We start from the raw sequence: 19,621 nt of genomic DNA, 5'->3' as shown, positions 1-19,621 counted from the left end.
TGATCGTGGTGAGCATGATGAAGATGACGAGTTTGAACGTATAAGAGAATTGTTGAGAAGTAAAGAATTACCCGAAAATTTACGAAATATCGATGAAGAAGATTTAATAAAATTATTGCGACGCCGCGATGAACTATGAGCGGATTTAAATATTAGTAATATTTTATCAGTAAATATCTTTTTATATAATATTGGACTTGGTATGAACTTAAATTTTAAAATTCAAAAAATAGATAAGACATTTGAAAATACTAGTAATATCTAATGGAGATGAAATCATTTACTGCATAGACTAGAATATTAGTAACACTTAAAATTATAGTGAGATTTTTATTTACTATTGACAATGTTATAGCGTAATTTACTACAATTATTACCTGTACTATCAATCACCCTATTTATCGATACTCTTCGGAAAGTACTGAATACTGCATTTACTCAGTAATAATAAGATTTTTTAAAGTAATTCATCTCCAAACTAAAAGTGTTGTCAGTTAATCCTATTACTATAGAAAATATGATAGTAAACAATAACTACATGCATATTTATTCCATATGATCTTAGTACTATGTTTACCAATATTAGATTGAAATTATAATCTTTCTCTAAAATACAGTTAATGACACCTCTAGTATCTGAATAAATAACTTCTCAATTTATTATTTTGATTGCGTCCTGTTTTGCTAGTTCATTTCTGCAAAAGACCTAAAATTTCGATGCAATGAGTTATAAAGGTAATATGATACATTACATAGGAGATACTTATGTCTTCAAATCTATAAGACATAGCTCAAAATCTCTACACTGTCATCTATCAGCCATAGTCAAATGGCCTAATTTATTCAATGACATCCCCAGTATGGAGGCGTTAACTTTTATATAGATTACTAGATGTTCCTTCTCATGGACTTTTAGGCATCTAGAAGTCTATAAACTAGTATGCAAATCTAAGAGTCGTAGCTTCTTTCTACTAATCAATGATATGGACACTTAGCCTTACCGATGTGGTCTCTAGTTTATTAATATAATAGATTACAACAATCTCGCTGCTGTATAATAATTAACAAAGGAATATATGAATAATAATGCTCGCAATGATGCTTACTTATGATTAATTGTATAGTATTTGTTATTAGCCCAATAAAGAGGGATAGAAAGACAGCAATTTCAGACTATAAGGCAATAGTGTGAATAGGCAGATAAGATGATCTACTTACTCCTTTGTACCGTGCGATACTTTCGTCAAATTGCTCATCACTTTCGGTTGCCCTGAGAATAATTCAATAGATAACGAAGTAATTATTGTTGAGTTATCATTTTAGCTGTATTTATACTTTATACCAAGATAGTTCATGAATTTGGCCTATTTGATTTCCTTGAAAATGAATAAATGTTATTAGAGTCAAAAGATCGCCTTAATGGGTAGCTTTAGCCACTAATAAACTAATTTTGGTACCGTTGTCGAAAGAAATTTTTCTATATATATTTCAATATACCGTGGTGGTTGATTAACTAAATTAAGAGGAGCCATGGCCATAGGTTATGCTATTTACATGAAGACCCTATTTCTATTTCTTAGTATCAATGTATGCACAACCAGTGATGATTTGCGTGGACATAACCAGCCATTAGGAATGCAACGTGACCCTGATGGGCATATTGACACATTAACCAGTTTGCCGACGCCAAGAGAGTTTTGGGAAAATTATCTTAGCAAATCAAGACCCGTTTTGATTAAAAATGCTATTGGCTCTTCGCCCGCTTTTAATTTATGGAATGATCGCTATTTAAAGAGCAATTTTGGTAAATTTATATTTAAAATTGAAGGCAAAACCGAAGATCAGAGGAAACCGATCGGAAGTTTGGGGCTAGGATTCGATCAACTCTCCAACTTCCTAGATACATACGAAGATAGAAAAGTTTATATAGTATCAGAGATGCCTGCTCCAATGCACAAGGATATTCTTGTCCCGTCATTTATGGCATGTGGATCTATTTCTAACCGAATTAGGGAGAGTCATCTTTGGTTTAGTTCTGGCAGTACCCGAAGTCGATTACATAGTGACCCAAGTAAGTGGAGTAGAACTCCGATTCGATTTGTTTAGCTCACTTAGTTTGTTGTTCTGAGCTAAAATGTGAACTCTTGTATGGTGATCGTTTCAAATATTCTGATAGGTTGTCAATAGTGATGGGATTAATTGCGTGTTGTTACAATCGAATAACTTTATACTTTATTCTAGTATTTACACTGAATTGTTTGCTGGTTGGACAGAAAAACTGGCTTTTTATGGAGCCAAAGTACAGTAAATATTTAGGTGTAGAAAGTAGTTATGGCATAGGGGGTCGACATTGCTCAATTAATGTCGATAAAGTAGATCTATATCGATATCCTAAAGTGGGTAAAGTTCCTTGGCGTTTTGCTAATGCTACTTCTGGTGACTGCATCTACCTACCTAGAGGTAAAAAAATTAACTCGAATTTTCAACCAGAAGGACATACAGTATACCTATAAGAATAAAATAGGTTGCCGTACTAGTACAGTATATCTAAGTAAGGTAACATACGTCTAAATAAATTGTAGTAATTTTCGCCGAAAAGGTGAAGAGTTTACGTTGCTGATGTCCATCATATAAGTGTAACTGAAAATAATTGCGACAAGAGATAAAAAAGCTGTCTCATTCCCTTTATAGGTCACTTTCATCAAGTAAGTTCCATAGGATCGAAAAATTTGGCTTACACCATTCTTTTCGATATTAGTAAGAAAGATTTTAAGATATTTAACCAAACTGGTTGCGATCACGTTGAAAGTGCTACTTTAAGTAATGTGCCAATGTCTTTACGATATCCTGGCTACGGGCATATGACCTTCGGTAACCGTTTGCAAATAGAAAGCGCGTAAGTGCCTGTGCCGTTTATCCGTATCGAAATGATTATTTCATTTTAAGTTTTTAAAAAAATGCACCTTTACGTTTCTCCGAATCTACAAAATTTTTTCTGAGATAAAATTATATGTACTTCTTTAACTGGAAGAGTTTCTGCTGAATATTTCTCTGTGCATGATATAACCTGTAGCCAGATTTGTGCATTAAGTTACTATAATAAAATACAGAAATTAATCTATTGCCGTTGGTTACAAATGTGATATTAGTTGTTTTCCCAATCTTTAATGGATGTTTTATGCCATAGAATTTGTTATAGGAGTGGAATGGCTCATATTTCAGTGCCGAGTAATCCACTAGTACAATCCCATTTGTATTTATTTATTTCTTGCCTACTGCTATAATAAGATTTAGTGCTATAGTTTCAAGTATCCCATGAGTGTGTGTGTGAAAAGTATCAAAATTTCAATATTATGAAAGATGTTCTGTTCACCTGTTGCACTAAAATAAGTAGAGTAGCGCCGTTTAAAGGTAACATTTTCTTTCCAATTTATCTACCATCTAGTAACCAATTCTTACAATTATTTTTCCATGGTAAGCCAGAGAAAATAGATTTAGCAGTATTTCGAAAGCGGCTGAAAATAGTAAGCGAAGATTACCGGCAGTCAATAATTTCTATATTCATCAACATCATTCGAACTGATATGGTTTAAGTACTGCATTTAATATTAAAAGTGCAAATGTAATATACAGTACAGTAAACTATATAAACGACTATAGAATCAGATTCGCTGACTCTATTGGTTGTAGTTGACTAAATGTACATTTTTGCATACTAGGAATCTCGCAAAGTGAGGATATTTCAGGCTGTTATTAAGATTGTAAGTCTGTATGCTAAACAGTGACAATGGCGAATTTGATATCGATACGGAATTTAATATTATAAATTTGGATTATCTACGATCGGATACTGGTTTCATATCGTGTTATATAAAATCTAATAAGATGATACTATACCTTTAAGAATACTTTACAATATTAACAGGCATGGTTTATTATGCTTATATTTGACATAGCTTGAGAAATGGATTGATTTCAGCCAAAAATATATTACCTATCAACAGCTACTTTCAATTCCAGTAAATGTCTACAATGAGATCAGAACTCTTCAGGAGCTAGCAACTAACCCAGAAAATGATTTGAATTACGAGGCAATGGTTTTGGACTACTTCTCCGTTAGGTTTCGTTAATGGATATTATAACAAACCCATTGCCTATAATAATTTTTAATTACTTCTTGATAAGGAGGAATAGTGTAGCTATTCTGAAACTTCAACATTTTATTACTGTGATTAATACTGAAATTGACTTTCTATTTCTAGACGAATTGCTAAAGCGTCTATAGAAAGTAAAGGTTATTTCGATCAACAAAAATTTACTGACAAATACAAGGTCACTTTAAGTATTTCTATCATGACAATTTAAATCCAGGATATACGAGTGATTTTAAAAATATCAAATTTCTTGGTACTGATAGAATAATTATGTACTTGATAACTTTTAGAAACTTGGTGGTTCCGATTATTTCGCTTCAAAGGTAGATATCTCGCAAGATTTTTAATGTTTAAAACATGAACACAATATGTGTCTCGATAATTTGAGTCATTTTCGATGTAATTTTTTAAATAGTTTATTAATACCTTGGACGAAGATAAGGATAACATCATAGATAAAAATGAAGTGCAGAGAAATCTTCCGAAAGCTTTAGAAATATATAAAGATATTCTAGACGAGGAATATGAACAAAATAATAGTAATGAAGCAGATGAGCCAGAAGATGATCGGAACGAAGATGAAAATGACTCCATCATAGATGAAAAAGATGAAAACAAGCTGGAAGATGAGGAATTAGAGCAATCTGACGATGATGATAACGACAGATTAGAGTTTAATAGACAAAGAAAAGATGGACGAATATTAGATGAGCTGTGATACCTGAATCAAGTTCAACCACTCAATTGAAATTTTAAATAATCAAAATGTTTAGTGAAATAATATTAACTTAACCTTAATGCCGATTATCCACGGATGGCAGCATTTATCAGCGAACTAAGTTTTCTGATCAGTATTATAAGATTTAATGTCAGAGAAAATACGATTTCCTAATGGAATAAACATCTTTAACATTGTGCACCTCGATTAAGAAATCATTTATTTCTATTTATTAATATACTTTCAATTACCATGACTATTTACAAACATGTGATTATATTGTTTATTGTTTATTTACAATCTGGAGTCAAGTTAGTGCTACTTCCGCGTATTTACTTTTTAATCCATGACATTAGTGTTCAAACTATGTTCGAAATCTAGCTTTGTTTCTTGGAATGGCTACTGCAAGATTGTATCCCATAGGCATATTATGCAGACCTTTAAGATGTAAAAATTGGAAAGTTGCACTGTTGCACAAACAAGGATAACTGTAATTTAAATTTATAGATCATTAATCACTTTAAATAAAATGGAAACTTGATAAACTCTAAATTCACTTAGAATTGATTTAAATGTCTTGCTGTAGTTTAGAGCTAAGCCCTACAGTTAGCTTGGCTACGATTGCTCTGTTATTACAGTAATCGGTAGTCTATTATTTACACACCGTCAATTAATTATTATTTACTATGCTCTGTAATAAACAAATCAATGAAAGAAACATATTCCAGATTTTTTATGTTATTGAGAGATGTATTCAGAATTAATCTAATTCAATATTTAAAAATTGGCAATGTTTATAATTGTACTTTACTGTTTTTCTTTGCTACTGCCATGAAATATAATATTCCTGCTATTATTATAATTCATTACTCTTCCTAGCCGTTCAACTTTGCAATATATAGTAAAATAATATCGAGATATTTGCTTGCATGACAATTTCGGTTAGTAATAGAGATTCTATCTCCACTCGTAAATATTTTGGTTTTTAAATATAATCTAACAGCATGCATTTAATTTCGCGATTTTTGGATCGCGGTCTACTCCATCATGCGGTAACTCATTCATGAGATAAAAATATAGCGCTGAAATTTTCATTCGATGCTAATTAAAATATCACTCATAAATATTACTCGCATTGATAACAAATAGGTTAAATAAGAAAATGCTTTATTTACGAAATTAAATTAAATTATTGTATAGTATATCAGGTTAGGCTATTCAACATATCAAGACAAGAAGTTTTCAGTACGAAGATTAATTTTTATCGCTTTAAAGTCACATTAATTGGCTATGTTTGGCATTGAATCGTGTGGACTTGCATTTAATCATGCTGATTTGGTTATCTTTGCATTTTTATCGCCTGCAGTCCTAAAGGTATATTAATGTTGCATTAGTGTATGGATATATTGAAAGGAAATACTTCGAATTAATAATATTGTCGATGTTATTACTTGTCCTATTATGATTAAATAACTTGCTTAAAGTTCATCGTGATAATCTCTGTTTTCATCATCATCTCTTGGAGCTCTTTCCTCAGGTTCTTCGCCTTCACGATATTCACCTTCGCCCTCCGATTCATCACCCATCAAATCATCTCCTTCATCACCTGGTAATCCTTCTTCTTCTGTTTCTGCTTCTTCTCTGAGATAGTCTTCATCTTTAACCTCGACCTTCTTTGGGGGCATAGAATGTTCTTTAAAAAGACTGAGAACCTTTTCGGCAGTTTTCTCCAAGTCATTCCCGTCAATAACTTTGTCGTTGTTACTGTCGAATTTTTCCAGCAGCTACATGTCATAAACGCAATTAACGATTAGCTTGTTTAGCTACTTGCATTAAAATTGTTAACATCTTAAGCTTTTCAACTTTATTTAAAATTGAAAAAGATTATCATACTATATCCGTATCGAAATCGTATTTTCTCGGTATTTATAAGTAAGCTCACATAAACTATGTTCACTTTAATTCTTTGTGAAATTAATTACTGTCTTAGTACTTACATCATTTGCAATCTTTTCCGAACCACCGATTTTCTACATTTAAAAAAAGAAAAGTACTATAAATTTATCATAGCAATGATAGTAAGATTATAACACAAGTGGATATAAAGCTGTTACTGTCTTCTATGATACTGCTCTAGTTAAACATCAATACTATAATAACATCTTCAAAAAAGTATAATTGATCACTAATTAATTATGATTTACACATATACGAGTATAGCTACTGAGGGATGGCAATAAAATTTCTTATGTAATTTTTAATTGTCTACCATATAATTTTTAATAAACTTTTCAGAATCTAATTCTCCACTTTTCTGGTTCATAGATTTCCGTACAACGTTTCTATTTACATTGAAAGCGAGAGAGAGAAAAATAAGTAAATTCCTGTAGTAGAATCACCATTTCGTGTAAACATTACAGACACGAGTGGCTATTTTGTTATTTTAAACTTCCTAGATGTGGGTGTGAATATCGTTACTTCAATATCAAAATGCTATATAGTTAATTCTATGCCATACTGAAATTGCTTAACATCAAATAAGGCGTATTCATATTCTTCTGTATTTGCTGGATCGGGATCCATATCAACAGCTAATGCTTTCCATTGCTCAAATGGAATTTTATTAACCTCTTCTGCAGTTACATATTTTTTCTTATCCAGCCCAAAATGTTTTGTATACTAAAATTTTATCCAAAGTAGAAATGATTACTTTTATAGCATCTGGAGTAGAGGTCATCAATTGGTTATTTATTATGAACGGGCCTTTACTTTGCTACTCTAATAATATTACACTAATAAGGACTTACAGCTTTATGTTGAATTTTAATCATGCCGGAACCTTCATCTTCTTCATCATCCATCTGCAGCAAAAAATATCCAGCTTAACTAAGATTCTTTCAAAGTCATTTTGTGTTTAAAACAAAATTGATCTTATATGATTATTTTTGATTCCTTACAGCTGTAACTTCTTGCAAGAATCTGTCGCTCGGTACTTTATCCTTTTTCTTAAAGAGTTTCAAAATGCTATCCCTGTTGTATTTTGTATTTAAAAGCATTTACAAGATTGATGAAGATTGTAGAATATCATGACTATCCAGAAATAATACACCTGCCATAGGCTTGTATTATTTTGCATCTAGTTATTATCAACGCAAGTAGATTATTCTAGTTTAATAATATTGAAACAAATTTACCTCAGTTCCATTGGATCCATGCTACCTAGTGTTTGTGGACCATGTCCTGGATAAGTCCACACCATGTTGACTTCAGTCAGTTTTGGAAAAACTTTGTAGTCTTTGGATTCACAATCCTCATTATTAAAAGTCTTTTCGTGAGTGAGTCCGGCTGCAAGGAGTACAGAAACAGCCATATTTTTCGAGCCATAAGATCGAACTTGATGCAAATAAGCTAGTTGAACACATAATATTTTAAACCTTATTAGCCTCTTCGTAATTTCATTTTGATTTAATCAACAACTATTGTCATTGAAGTGCTTAAATCTCTCTACCATAAACAAATCTATTTTCGAACATAACCAAGTTAAATTGATCGACATTTTCGGTTAAACGAGTTCAATATTCCCATAGTGGAATAAAGTGAATAGAAAGATTTATTTAAAACTCAACTAGCTGACATACCATAAGGCAAGTATAAACAATCTCCTGGTGATAGATTAGCATGGTTGTAATGGACTTTCTTAAAGTTGGGATATTTTTTAATATTGACTTTATCCACGTTAATAGTGGAGAATCCGCCAACTTCTGATTTGGCTTCTTTGGCCATTGGAATGAATTTTTCGTATTTAGGGTGGATTAAAAGCCAATCTTTGGTTCCATTCAGGAGGCAATTAATAGCGTTGTCTATTCATTCCCGTGTATGAATAACATTGAATTAATATCATTATAAAGATGCTAACAATTCATATCGTAGCATACTTTGAACAAGTACTAAGTATAGATTTTTATTATAAATTATCTTTATTCGCTATTCAAGAGTCAAGGTAGCGTTTATAAATTGAAAAATTGCAAAGTAAAATGTAGGTTTTCAGTTCGAACTCTATTCCACAAAAGTCTATGATAGAGAATATCTATGAAGCTGTTAAATGTCTCAAGTGCCTAATTTAGCGGATACTAAACATCGATCTTAACATAAACGGCTATAAGGTCATGGCGAATGAGAAATCGCTGTTATTATCAGCTTACACGTTTATAGTATGGTAACATTAAGTTAGGCCAAAATTTTCTAGCTTTACTTCTAAACTAAGCGTTATGGCACCGAGCATCAAAAAAGGAGTTGACAATTTGAAATTTACCTTAATCAACTAAATATTTTAATTGGAAAGTTCAGTTTCTATAAATAAAACTTCGACTAGAAAAATTGAAAGATAGTAACCTTGTATCGATAGCTTAACTTTTTTACCTGCATCTTTATGTAGGAGAGATTTAGTACCACCACTACTGAGCCATAAATTAGCTTCCAAGATGCGATTTTTAAAAGAACCACAGGTTATACAAGGTAAAACACCGATTTCAGGAGACATCGGATCAGGCAATTGTGAGACGATATAAGAATCTTTCTTGACATAGCTGTCCAAGAAATCGGCAATGGTATCCCTTCCTTTGCCTTTAGTTCCAATAGGTACATTTTTTTTTTCTGCTTTTGCTTCTAGTTTTACTTCGAGGTCACCATAATTTTTCCTTAAATAGTCATCTGTCCACAAGTTGAAAGCTTCAAAATTTTTAGCTGCGCCACGAAATACGGCTGGTAACCTATGTCGAACATGCTTTTCCCAAAACTTTTGGGCTGTTGGGATTTCATCGTATATTTCGACATGACCATCAGAATCAATGTGGCTACCAAGGCGGTCGAAATGTCCTCGAGGATGATCATCATTATCGCCTTGACAGTATGGCGCGTTAGATAGGATTACTGCCACAAGGACAGTCGTCATGAAACGATAGAAACTCGACATAACTTGTATTCTGTTTTACAGATACGGCTACAATCAACAAGTCGTTCGTTGATCGATAGATGAAAAAAATCGATCTCGGTATTAAGCTTTTATTGACTTTAAACAATTTAACATCGCCTACTCGACTATAAACTATAGATAGATAGATAGAAGTAAAACTTATAATTAAAAAAGACAATACTTTCAATTTATTCATCACCATTATTGTTCACGACAATAACATTCTTAGCTGTCATTCATTTTTCAATTTTATTATATTTTTCTTCTTGAAATAAAAGAAATCAATTATTTTCCCAGGTTGATATATCACGTATTAAGGAAAGCTTTTCTAGAACCGAGATTGACGCCTTCTCTACGGCTCTTTTAATTCCTAGCTATCAATTGTAATCTCGTATTTTACAGGATAGAAAGGCAAACGACTGATAGATAGACTGATAGTATGGTTGGAGTGGCAGAATACGAATTAGTTAGTGTGTAGATATCCCTACTATCATACTATGATATCTATTAAGATTTCCCCCCATTCTATAATGTGTTATGATAATTTCTACGGAAGTAAATGTTGTTGAAAGTGTATAATATCAATGCAATCAGCACCGAAGTTTCATACACTATTACTCTATTCTGTTTTCCAAATCGATGCTTTCAATAAATCCTTGTTTTCGTTATTAGTTTATAAAATAGGAAAACGTATTTTATCATTAAAAATAGTTTGTACCACCGTTGCTTTTCATCAATGGCACAGGGCAACTGCAAATAACACTGGTCTTTTCTCACCAAAGTAACAAAATGAACTATTAGTGCTACGCTAAAGTGGGTAATATTTAGAACTGGCGAGATGATAGATTAGAGTTTTTTTCTTCAGTAGTCTGTACAGTAGTCCAAGATGAAGAGTTTGGGACTATATAACCCGAATTGATATAGTGTAGTAATATTGAATGAAAGCGTGTTTTAATTTGTTTATATACGTAGCTTAGAGAAAATAGGAGGACTGTTGTTATCGGCGCTCATGTACTGTATAAATATAAAATAAGCATAAAAGGTTTTTACCAGGCACTTATTACTAAATAGATGCACTTAAACAACGATAGAAAGTAAGATAATACTAAGGGATTTTCCTCGATACTGAAAATAATTCGATCACCGATGACTTTCAGTTCAATCTCTTGTAGAGACAAGAAACTGTTGATGTATAGCACGCGTATGAAATTCGTTCTGGAGAATATTGTATGCTTACATCAAATTCTGTACTACGAATGGTCTATCGTGCTCATCTAGTTGTGTTTTACTCGTTTATAATCTCTACTACCTTAAGAAATCCATTACCCTTGACTTAAAATTGACATAACAATAGTGTGTGATATAAAATATATACAGCGTGATCTTTTTCGTTTCCAATTCTTTAATATGAAGTTAAACACTTTAGTATTAACCAATGTAACATGATATATGCACCAATCGACATGAGAGCTTACTCTTTCTACATATAAAAAATTTACCGGATTTCGTAAAAAAATGCCCGCATATAATATGTGCTGATTCATCTGATTGGAAAAGGATCATGCTGTACCTATGATATATACTGTTAGGGTTAGTTGGAATAATGGATCCTGTTTAAATGATTCTATCATATAATCATACTTTTTTATAAGATACCATTGGAATAGTTGTATATACAAATCCTTAGAACGGAAAATGAAATTGCATTTAAAGCCTGTCTAGTTATCAACTCAATTTTATGTCATTGCTATGGGCTCTTTTAAGTACTACAGGGCATTGCTAATGCTATGGCCTATGGGTACTGCAAACGCTGATATACTTGGAAAACTTAAATTCGCAATTTTATATATAAAATTTTCTAAGTGAGCTGATTGTATTGCTCACACAGACCTTACCATAATTACCTACAGTATACTGCAACTATACACGTTCTTTTATCTCGATGAGTCCAGTAATCTTCCAATTTTTACGCCGTCATTTTGGCAGATCTTGCAGTTCTAGGGCTAAAAGATGGGATACTTTGGCATGAGCTCAGCCTTGTATAATTGCAATAGTGTGATCATGCAGTCATAGTAATTTACCAGATTGTCTAAAATCTGGTCTAGCACCAACTTATCACATCTGCAGGACTACTGTCCTATTATAGGGTATCTACTTGTGAGAATGCAGATTTTTGTCCTACAATACTCATTGACCGATAGACCAGATCAAAATTTGTTTGTCATGATTTTTGTCTCCTGTGTCGACGTTTTCGTGAGCAGAACAGAGCTGATAGTAGAACATCGACGCAGTAATCTAAAAGCTAACTTCAGCTAATTCCAACCTTGAAAAATTTCCTCTAGGCCTTTTATCTCAAGTTGCAAATAGCAAGAATAGTCTACGCGGATACCTTCGCTCATAAAATTTAGCCATTACACCTTGTAAATGAGCTACAAAATAGTACTATCGATATTGAATATTATCATTACAGAAACTGGGTAAGACTAGATTTTATTGCGGCTTAGTTGGGCTAGCAAGAAAAGAGGTAAATTCTTATAATTAATACAGTATACCACAGCTCTGGAAGTTGACTGCAACGATACCAAAAATAACTTGCTGCGGAACGCGAATGCTGGAACTATTTGACTAACCTTAGCAGTAGTGTATCAACGCAATGCAGTATGCAAAGCAACGCTTATATACCTAGTAATTAGTTATACTATTACAACCTCTTTCAAGAATACTCATCGTAAGGTAGCTGAGATCAAATCTATTTTCAAGTCAATTGATTGCCAGACGAGAAAAAAAATGCAATATCTAAGCAAGATTTTGATTGTGCAATTATTTTAACTGCTTCGACAGTATCAGCAATCATGGTTATAAAGTACGAACTAAGTCATAGTAGCGCAATTCCTTTATGTTAGGAGATTATCAATATACCCGTGCAGTTAAATAATATCATATTATAATATACACATCGTTTATTTTTTGGATCATTCATAAAAATGAAATCATGAACGAAAATAGAAAGAATTTGCAGACTTGAATAACTTATGTATACAGTATTTCAATGAAGGGACTGTAGAATGCTTATAAAGAACACATATGTGATTACTAGTTACCGTAAATGAAGTGGACATCCTTTTTCAATCACGAAATTAACACAAACGAGTAACGAGCAACCTTTAAACGAAAATCGATAGAATATTCCCGAAATTTGATGGACTACTAGCTTGCACAACATGTCGAGTTCTGCTGATATACAGGACTGCTGTAGTTAGTAACTTCATTCTACAATTATCAAACATAGCATGCTATAATATTACAATATTCTTTACTGTCAATTACTGATAGACTACTAGCTTGCACCTGTCTAATCCAGTTATGCTGATGTAGAGTACTACGTTTGCTAGTGACTTCCTTATAATCATCTAGCGTAAAACACCATGATTCTACAATATTCTTTTCCTGTTCATTACTGTAGGTCTATTTCAGTGACCGAGACTACCTCTAGGTGCCCTGCTGGTGATTTCTTCCCAATCTGGCCAATACTTTGCTTTCATTCTTTCTACATAATCCACAAGATTTGTCAATTCCGTAGTTAACAAACGATAGCATGGGGACGATTTGGGTACAGCATATAGCATATTTGCCAAAAATCCAAACATGCATGCATCAACCGTAGTGGGATAATCAGCAAGGAAGTATTTCTTAGAGCCAAGAATGACTGAAAAGGATCGTAGGTCCAATTCACCTATATGATGTATTTCTTGCGAGGAATGCCTTCCTATGCCATGTCCCCAACTATATTCTTTCACGATTTTTGGGCCTTGATTTTTGAAGAAGGATCGCATTGACGAGTTGACATCTACAAGATCCAACCATTCGTCTAAGCCATCATAGAGTCTGGCTTGTTCAATGGTGGCCCAAAACGTATTCTCTTCCATCGTTTTGGTTAACATTCGACCAACAGCTTTACTTTCTTCATTCAAGCCTTTATCCAGGTCTTTATCAAATTCCTGACTCAAGTATTCAATACAAAATGATGAATCCGTAACTTCTTTGCCGTTAACAATAATCCAAGGAACTTTACCTTTACTGGATAAAGTAAAGCTATGATCATTTTTATACGGGATTTCGGCCATACGTAAATAAGTTTCAAGTTTTAAAACGTAAGCCGCTAGACTAGGTACAGTGCAGTTTCGCTCCAGTTGAAATAGCAATACAACGCCTTGCTGTACATCGTAATTTTCTTTCTTTGGAGGACAAGGCCTTGTCCATTTTGGTCGTGACTGCACATAGCAAGTGATGACAACTACCAAAATTGTCGTGCAGGCAATGATCGTTGTTAAAGTTGCAGGCAAGAACGCTAAAAGTGTAAACATAATGCTTCTTTTAACTATATCAGGTAAACAATTGCAAATTAGGCAATGGCAAGCGAAATTCAGTAGAATATATATCAATATCAACTAGTAATGATAATCATAATAATATTAGATCTGTTTTCAAATTTTGATGAGAATTTTTCTTACTTGTCTTATTTACATCAGATAAAATGGAAGGACTTGTCGCACATGGACGCTATAGTTGTACAGCTGGAATTATTACGATGCCTTCTTTAGTAGTCCTCGTGTACGTACTGTACAGTACAGTACTCTGCCAAAATGTCTAATCAATTTCAACATTAGCGTCTTCAAGTCTGCATAACCCTTGGAAAGCCTAGCACTAATAGAGATTTTAGCCCCAGAGATAAGATCAAAGACACCGATCTCTCTGGATCAAGGGGTATGGCGCTGTATTTACAGTATGCTACTTGCACCCAGATCCTCCATCTTTCGGCTAATCATTATAAGCATCATCTAATAATGTTGTTTTGTTTATTTATTTATTCAGAAGTTATTCCACCTTCAGGAATGCAAAAATTGCAGCAAGCGGCGATGGCAACTTTTGACTCACATGCATAGTGCTTGCAGCAGACTGTAGTAGACTGTGCTCATACTGCAGCCGACTGCCTAGCGCGACAATTTTAGAATTATAGGTTGGCTGGAAATGGACCTTCTGTTTTAGCTGGTAAGTTTAAAATTACATTGTAAATTTGCTGCTCAGTGACTGTTGTTATAATCATGTTTACCTTGGTAGTGTACTGGCTGTATGCAATAAAACTTTGCATTTTTACTCTTTAACTTTTGGATCGGCTTCGTGTTTACCTTTGTAGGATTTGACAATACTGTAGAGCTATACGAGGTATTTTTGTACTTCTCCGCTCGAAAACTACCTACTGTAGTACTGCAGAGTCTACAGCTAATTTACTTACTGTAGAGGAAGTGCACTTATGCGTATAGTTAGTAAACAAAATGTTTTAATCCATAGACATGACATGTTCGTATCCCGTTTCATTGAATTTTTAACTGTACGAGACATTTCCATGAACTAAAACCAATAAGGATTTAAAATTTCGTTGACTGAAGACGTTAGCATACTGTGCTCTAATATTTCATGAACGAATTTCACAAAATTGATCAATTAGTAATTTAAATCTGATGCACCGATTAGTCTTAATCTTTCATTTATTCCTTGATTGAACTCTGAATAGTAAGATATACACATATTGGCAATGCTAACTAACAAAGCCAAGATACTACAGAAAATAACTTTAAATACTTGTATATAGAATAATTGATAATATGAACATAAATTATGTAATTGACCTATCAGCTACAGTTTGTTCTCAGCCGTTATAATTATTTAATAAATTAATTAAAGGGAATATCGTTAGGTCCATTGATGAACTTCGTATCAGGAAAGTTAATGGAAAATCCATGCAATGTGTATGCTAAGTCACATAAATAATGTACAATAAACTAACAATCTACTTTTAATGGTATAACTAGTGAAATAGGAGGATACAACATGCTGATGCACAGTATTGTAAAAATCAATCTACAGATTCATGCAACAATCTACTTTTAATGGTATAACTAGTGATATAGGATACAACATGCTGATGCACAGTGTTGTAAAAATCAATCTACAGATTCATGTAACAATTCTATACAGTCCAACCGAGTACATCAAACATTTACACCATCTACAATGAATGTACATTAAATGACCATACTGTAGTTTATCACTTAACTGATTTTTTGGAAGATCACCGAGAGAAATATATCCCTGTGGGTCAATGATAGATTATGATCTGCAGATCCTACTCCAATTGAAAATGTTTATAAGGATTTCTATCTTTGCGTAGGACAACTATTTTATAGCCAATAATCATATCATTATTAGGTCATTTCATAATTTACAAATAGAATAAAGTGCATCTAATATCCACAAGATTTTCAAGATCCTGTCCATCGGACTTGACAATCCTACGGAAATTGCCGTTTTCAACAACTTTTCGATTATCATTTTCTACTTTATTCGTTATTATGGCCTGTAAATGAGCCCATGTTGCCAATAAATTGATAGAATACTATCTTCACGGCAACACATTATTATTATAAACTATGACCGCCTATAAAAGTTTCCATCAGTCGAAAGGCAGCATCAGGCTGATCTGTTGGGACTAAGTGTCCAGCTCCTTTAACAGTCACAAAATCGAGGTTATCATATCGCTGTATAAAACCTGCAACTGTTTTGCCGTATGTGGTGTTAATATACCATGGTTTATAGTCATCGATTTTGGGGGCTTGGATTGCTTCAGCACTCCAAAGTCCACCTATAAAATTGCACACAGCATCGGCATCGCCATAATATAATAAGACGCGCATTTTGGATGACAGATTCTTTAAGAAATGGATAACAGAAGGATAGGTCCTTTGATAATTGAGGTTGACAATAAAATTACAGATCGTCCATTTTGGAGCCTGCTTGGCAATATGTAACGCCTTCAGAACTGCATCGCTATTTAAATATTTGGATAGTATACTCTCAGTAAAGCAAGGTGGGGTTCCATAAAGAGGTTGGTTAGAGTCTTGTAGATGATTTCTAATGGCTAAAGTTTGTCGAACTTTTAAACAATCCTCATAGATACTATACAGGTTTAGGCCATCGCCCCAAATTAAATTAGTAGCAGAGCGAACTCGATGAGAACATAGGAAATTATTACTATTTGCATATTGGCAGCTACTGCCACTGCAACACGCAACTTGCAAGCCATTCCATAGTTGGCCACCCAATAGGCCGTGATAGTAACCGTAATACATTAATGAATCGAGATTTTTAGTCCTGTCTAGAATGCCATTGCCAATAGCAATCGCTTTTAATCGGATTGTACTATCATTAGCAACACGAGTGGCTAACGTAGGAACGTAAACGCCAGCATAACTTTCGCCTGTAATGTAGAAGTCATGATTGGCGAATGTAGGAAATTTTTTAAAGAATGCTTTAAGAGCAGCGTAGTTATTCTCTGCCGTTGTAATATCCGATAAATTGGACGATGGTCCGTAAGAAAATCCAACACCTGCTGGTGATTCAAGATAGATGACATTAGCAAATTTATTCCACGAAGTATTACGTAAAGAAATGGTTAAATCATCATTGACACTAAAAGGTCCATGCTCGGTTAGTAGTCCATCCAATGAACTACAACCAGGACCACCGTTCATCCATAATATTAAAGGATCGCTTGCAGGATTACCATAAGATTCAGCGAACCAATAATGTAACTGAGTATTGCTATCAACACCCTGTAAATAACCGGAGTAATGTTTAAAAGGTAAAGGAATCGACAGTCCTGGCAATGCAGTTACTTCATCACTATCACCCGGATTGGATCCATCAATGACGCCATTGAGTAGTAAGAATGCAATAGCTACGGATAATTGAATCAATAAACTCATCGTTGTTCGATAGAAGGATCGATTTCAATGTAATTTTGCGCTAGACTAATTTTATTTTGGATTGAATAGGTTGTATTTCCACAGCAGTGACGACTATTTCCCCTTAATAGGAGACAAGGCAAGATGGCTCTTGAGTCATCTCTATACACAGTGGTATAATTTGCTGTATCATTTCTTTCGATTGTAAAAACTGTCTTATGCACTAGTGAGAAGCAGTAGTTTTAGTCAAGGCTTTGGCAATCAATGTTGAATCGCTATTATTTTGCTAAAGGATCAATACAGTATTGATGCCATCGCTGCTTACATAATTAATGATCCGCCTCCAAGAAGCAACCATAGAATTATTAATTATAATTATTGATACTGTGTACTACTGGTGATATCGTGTAGAGAAACCCTTGGACAGTGTTACTGCTCTACGACTACAAATGGATAACTGTATGCGTAGCATATACACGGTATATAGTTGATTGATTGATTGATTAGAATTGTAGGTAAAACTAATTAATATGACTTTTAGTGTACATTTGCATATATACGCGTATTTAGACAGTATTCATTTATAGACGATAATACATGATATAACTAGATGCTGTTCAAGGCTTACCGACTAGCTTGAACGAGTTCAATATTCCTTCAACTAAAGCTAAAGTATTATATAACAACGTAGAGATACTGTAGAGATATTGTATAGGCAAATGAACTGCTATAGCTTTTAGCAATACTCCTACTCGTTCTACTTCATGCATACCTTTTTTGTTAAATGTACTTGCATATAACCTATCTATTGTATGGGTATTTGTACTGAGGCAAAGACTTACATTTGCAACGTCGATAAATGAATATTATTATGATGATATAAGGCAGCTAGAACGTTGTTAAGGAATAACAGATCAAGTTAGTACGTGTAGTAAGTATACTGTACGTATAAAGAAATGAAGGTTTTAATATTACTTCTACTATACATTTGTAGATATATATATACAGTATGAATTTATAGACGATGATAATACACGATATCTCTAGACCTGTTCAAGGCTGATGGACTAGTTTGAACATGTTCAATATTCCCTCAACTAAAACTAAAGTATCATATAACAACGTAAAGATACTGCATAGGCATTTAACTGCTTCTGCACATAGAACCAGTGGACTGGATGCCGCATGCAGGGTTGGATACAAGCAACCACTTTGTAGCTTTTACTAGACCCCTGCTCGTTTATTTGACGCATACCTTTTTGCTGAATGTATATGTATATATAACCTTTATATTGTACGCGTATTTTTACTGAGTCAAGGACTTGCATTCGCAACGTCTATAAATGAATATTATTATGATGATATAAAGCAGCTAGCACATCGTTAAGGAATAACAGATCAAGTTAGTACATATAGTAAGTGTAGTACTGTCACACACCACTAGTGACAAAGTAATCTACGCACGCCAATGCTTATGAAGAACGCCTCTTACTGACTTAAATAGGCGAGATTAGCTATACCACCAAATAATTCACTTCTAACGACCAAATACTACAGTCTAATTATAGCATCACTGATAGTGTAGACGAGGTAGTCAGAGATTTATTACTATTTATTACTGAAGAAATCTTGACAACCAAGATTATAGTCTTGACAATTTAATAGCAATTGAAAAACTAATTGACTAACTAAAAAGTGGTAATAATTAGAACGAGCTTATGCATGCTAACTAGTACATACAAATAAATAAAGCTTTTTCTTCCACAGTGCGGAGCATTCTATCATGTCCGAATGCTCATATTAAATGGGGAATCTAGTGCAAATCATCGTACTGAGTACTTTAGCGCTAAAAGCGTATACGTAGCTAAAGCTCATGGCGGTTGTCTAGCAATATGCTTTAAATCCAGCAGCGGGCTTAGCATTTAGTATTGCATCTGACGAAAAGCAGCCGTATGCCTAAGCTAGATGAAAAATA

General features: G+C 33.6%; 4 protein-coding genes across 4 annotated transcripts; 1 reads left to right on the top strand and 3 right to left on the bottom strand.

Annotated features, from left to right (window-relative positions):
* Window positions 1-1,530: 1,530 nt before the first annotated feature.
* TRIADDRAFT_57495 (uncharacterized protein) lies at window positions 1,531-4,872 on the top strand (the record flags this gene model as incomplete). Its single annotated transcript, XM_002113715.1, has 6 exons — window positions 1,531-2,071; window positions 2,242-2,460; window positions 2,692-2,896; window positions 4,263-4,332; window positions 4,445-4,477; window positions 4,570-4,872. The coding sequence occupies 6 exons, from the start codon at window positions 1,531-1,533 to the stop codon at window positions 4,870-4,872; spliced, it is 1,371 nt and encodes a 456-aa protein (XP_002113751.1).
* Window positions 4,873-8,062: 3,190 nt separating this feature from the next.
* On the bottom strand, window positions 8,063-9,823 carry TRIADDRAFT_27062 (uncharacterized protein; the record flags this gene model as incomplete). The annotated part of the gene is made up of 3 exons (XM_002113347.1): window positions 8,063-8,280; window positions 8,511-8,732; window positions 9,292-9,823. The coding sequence occupies 3 exons, from the start codon at window positions 9,821-9,823 to the stop codon at window positions 8,063-8,065; spliced, it is 972 nt and encodes a 323-aa protein (XP_002113383.1).
* A 3,521-nt stretch (window positions 9,824-13,344) lies between these two features.
* TRIADDRAFT_5728 (uncharacterized protein) lies at window positions 13,345-14,049 on the bottom strand (the record flags this gene model as incomplete). Its single annotated transcript, XM_002113346.1, has 1 exon — window positions 13,345-14,049. A coding segment is annotated over one exon (705 nt), but the record flags the coding sequence as incomplete, so codon positions are not given.
* Window positions 14,050-16,323: 2,274 nt separating this feature from the next.
* On the bottom strand, window positions 16,324-17,667 carry TRIADDRAFT_26275 (uncharacterized protein; the record flags this gene model as incomplete). The annotated part of the gene is made up of 1 exon (XM_002113345.1): window positions 16,324-17,667. The coding sequence occupies one exon, from the start codon at window positions 17,665-17,667 to the stop codon at window positions 16,324-16,326; it is 1,344 nt and encodes a 447-aa protein (XP_002113381.1).
* Between the last annotated feature and the right edge of the window lie 1,954 nt (window positions 17,668-19,621).

Source organism: Trichoplax adhaerens, genomic scaffold (assembly GCF_000150275.1).
Source record: "Trichoplax adhaerens TRIADscaffold_6 genomic scaffold, whole genome shotgun sequence".
NCBI lineage: Eukaryota > Metazoa > Placozoa > Uniplacotomia > Trichoplacea > Trichoplacidae > Trichoplax > Trichoplax adhaerens.
Note: the sequence above shows the minus strand (reverse complement) of the source record. Positions and strands in the feature narration are given on the sequence as shown.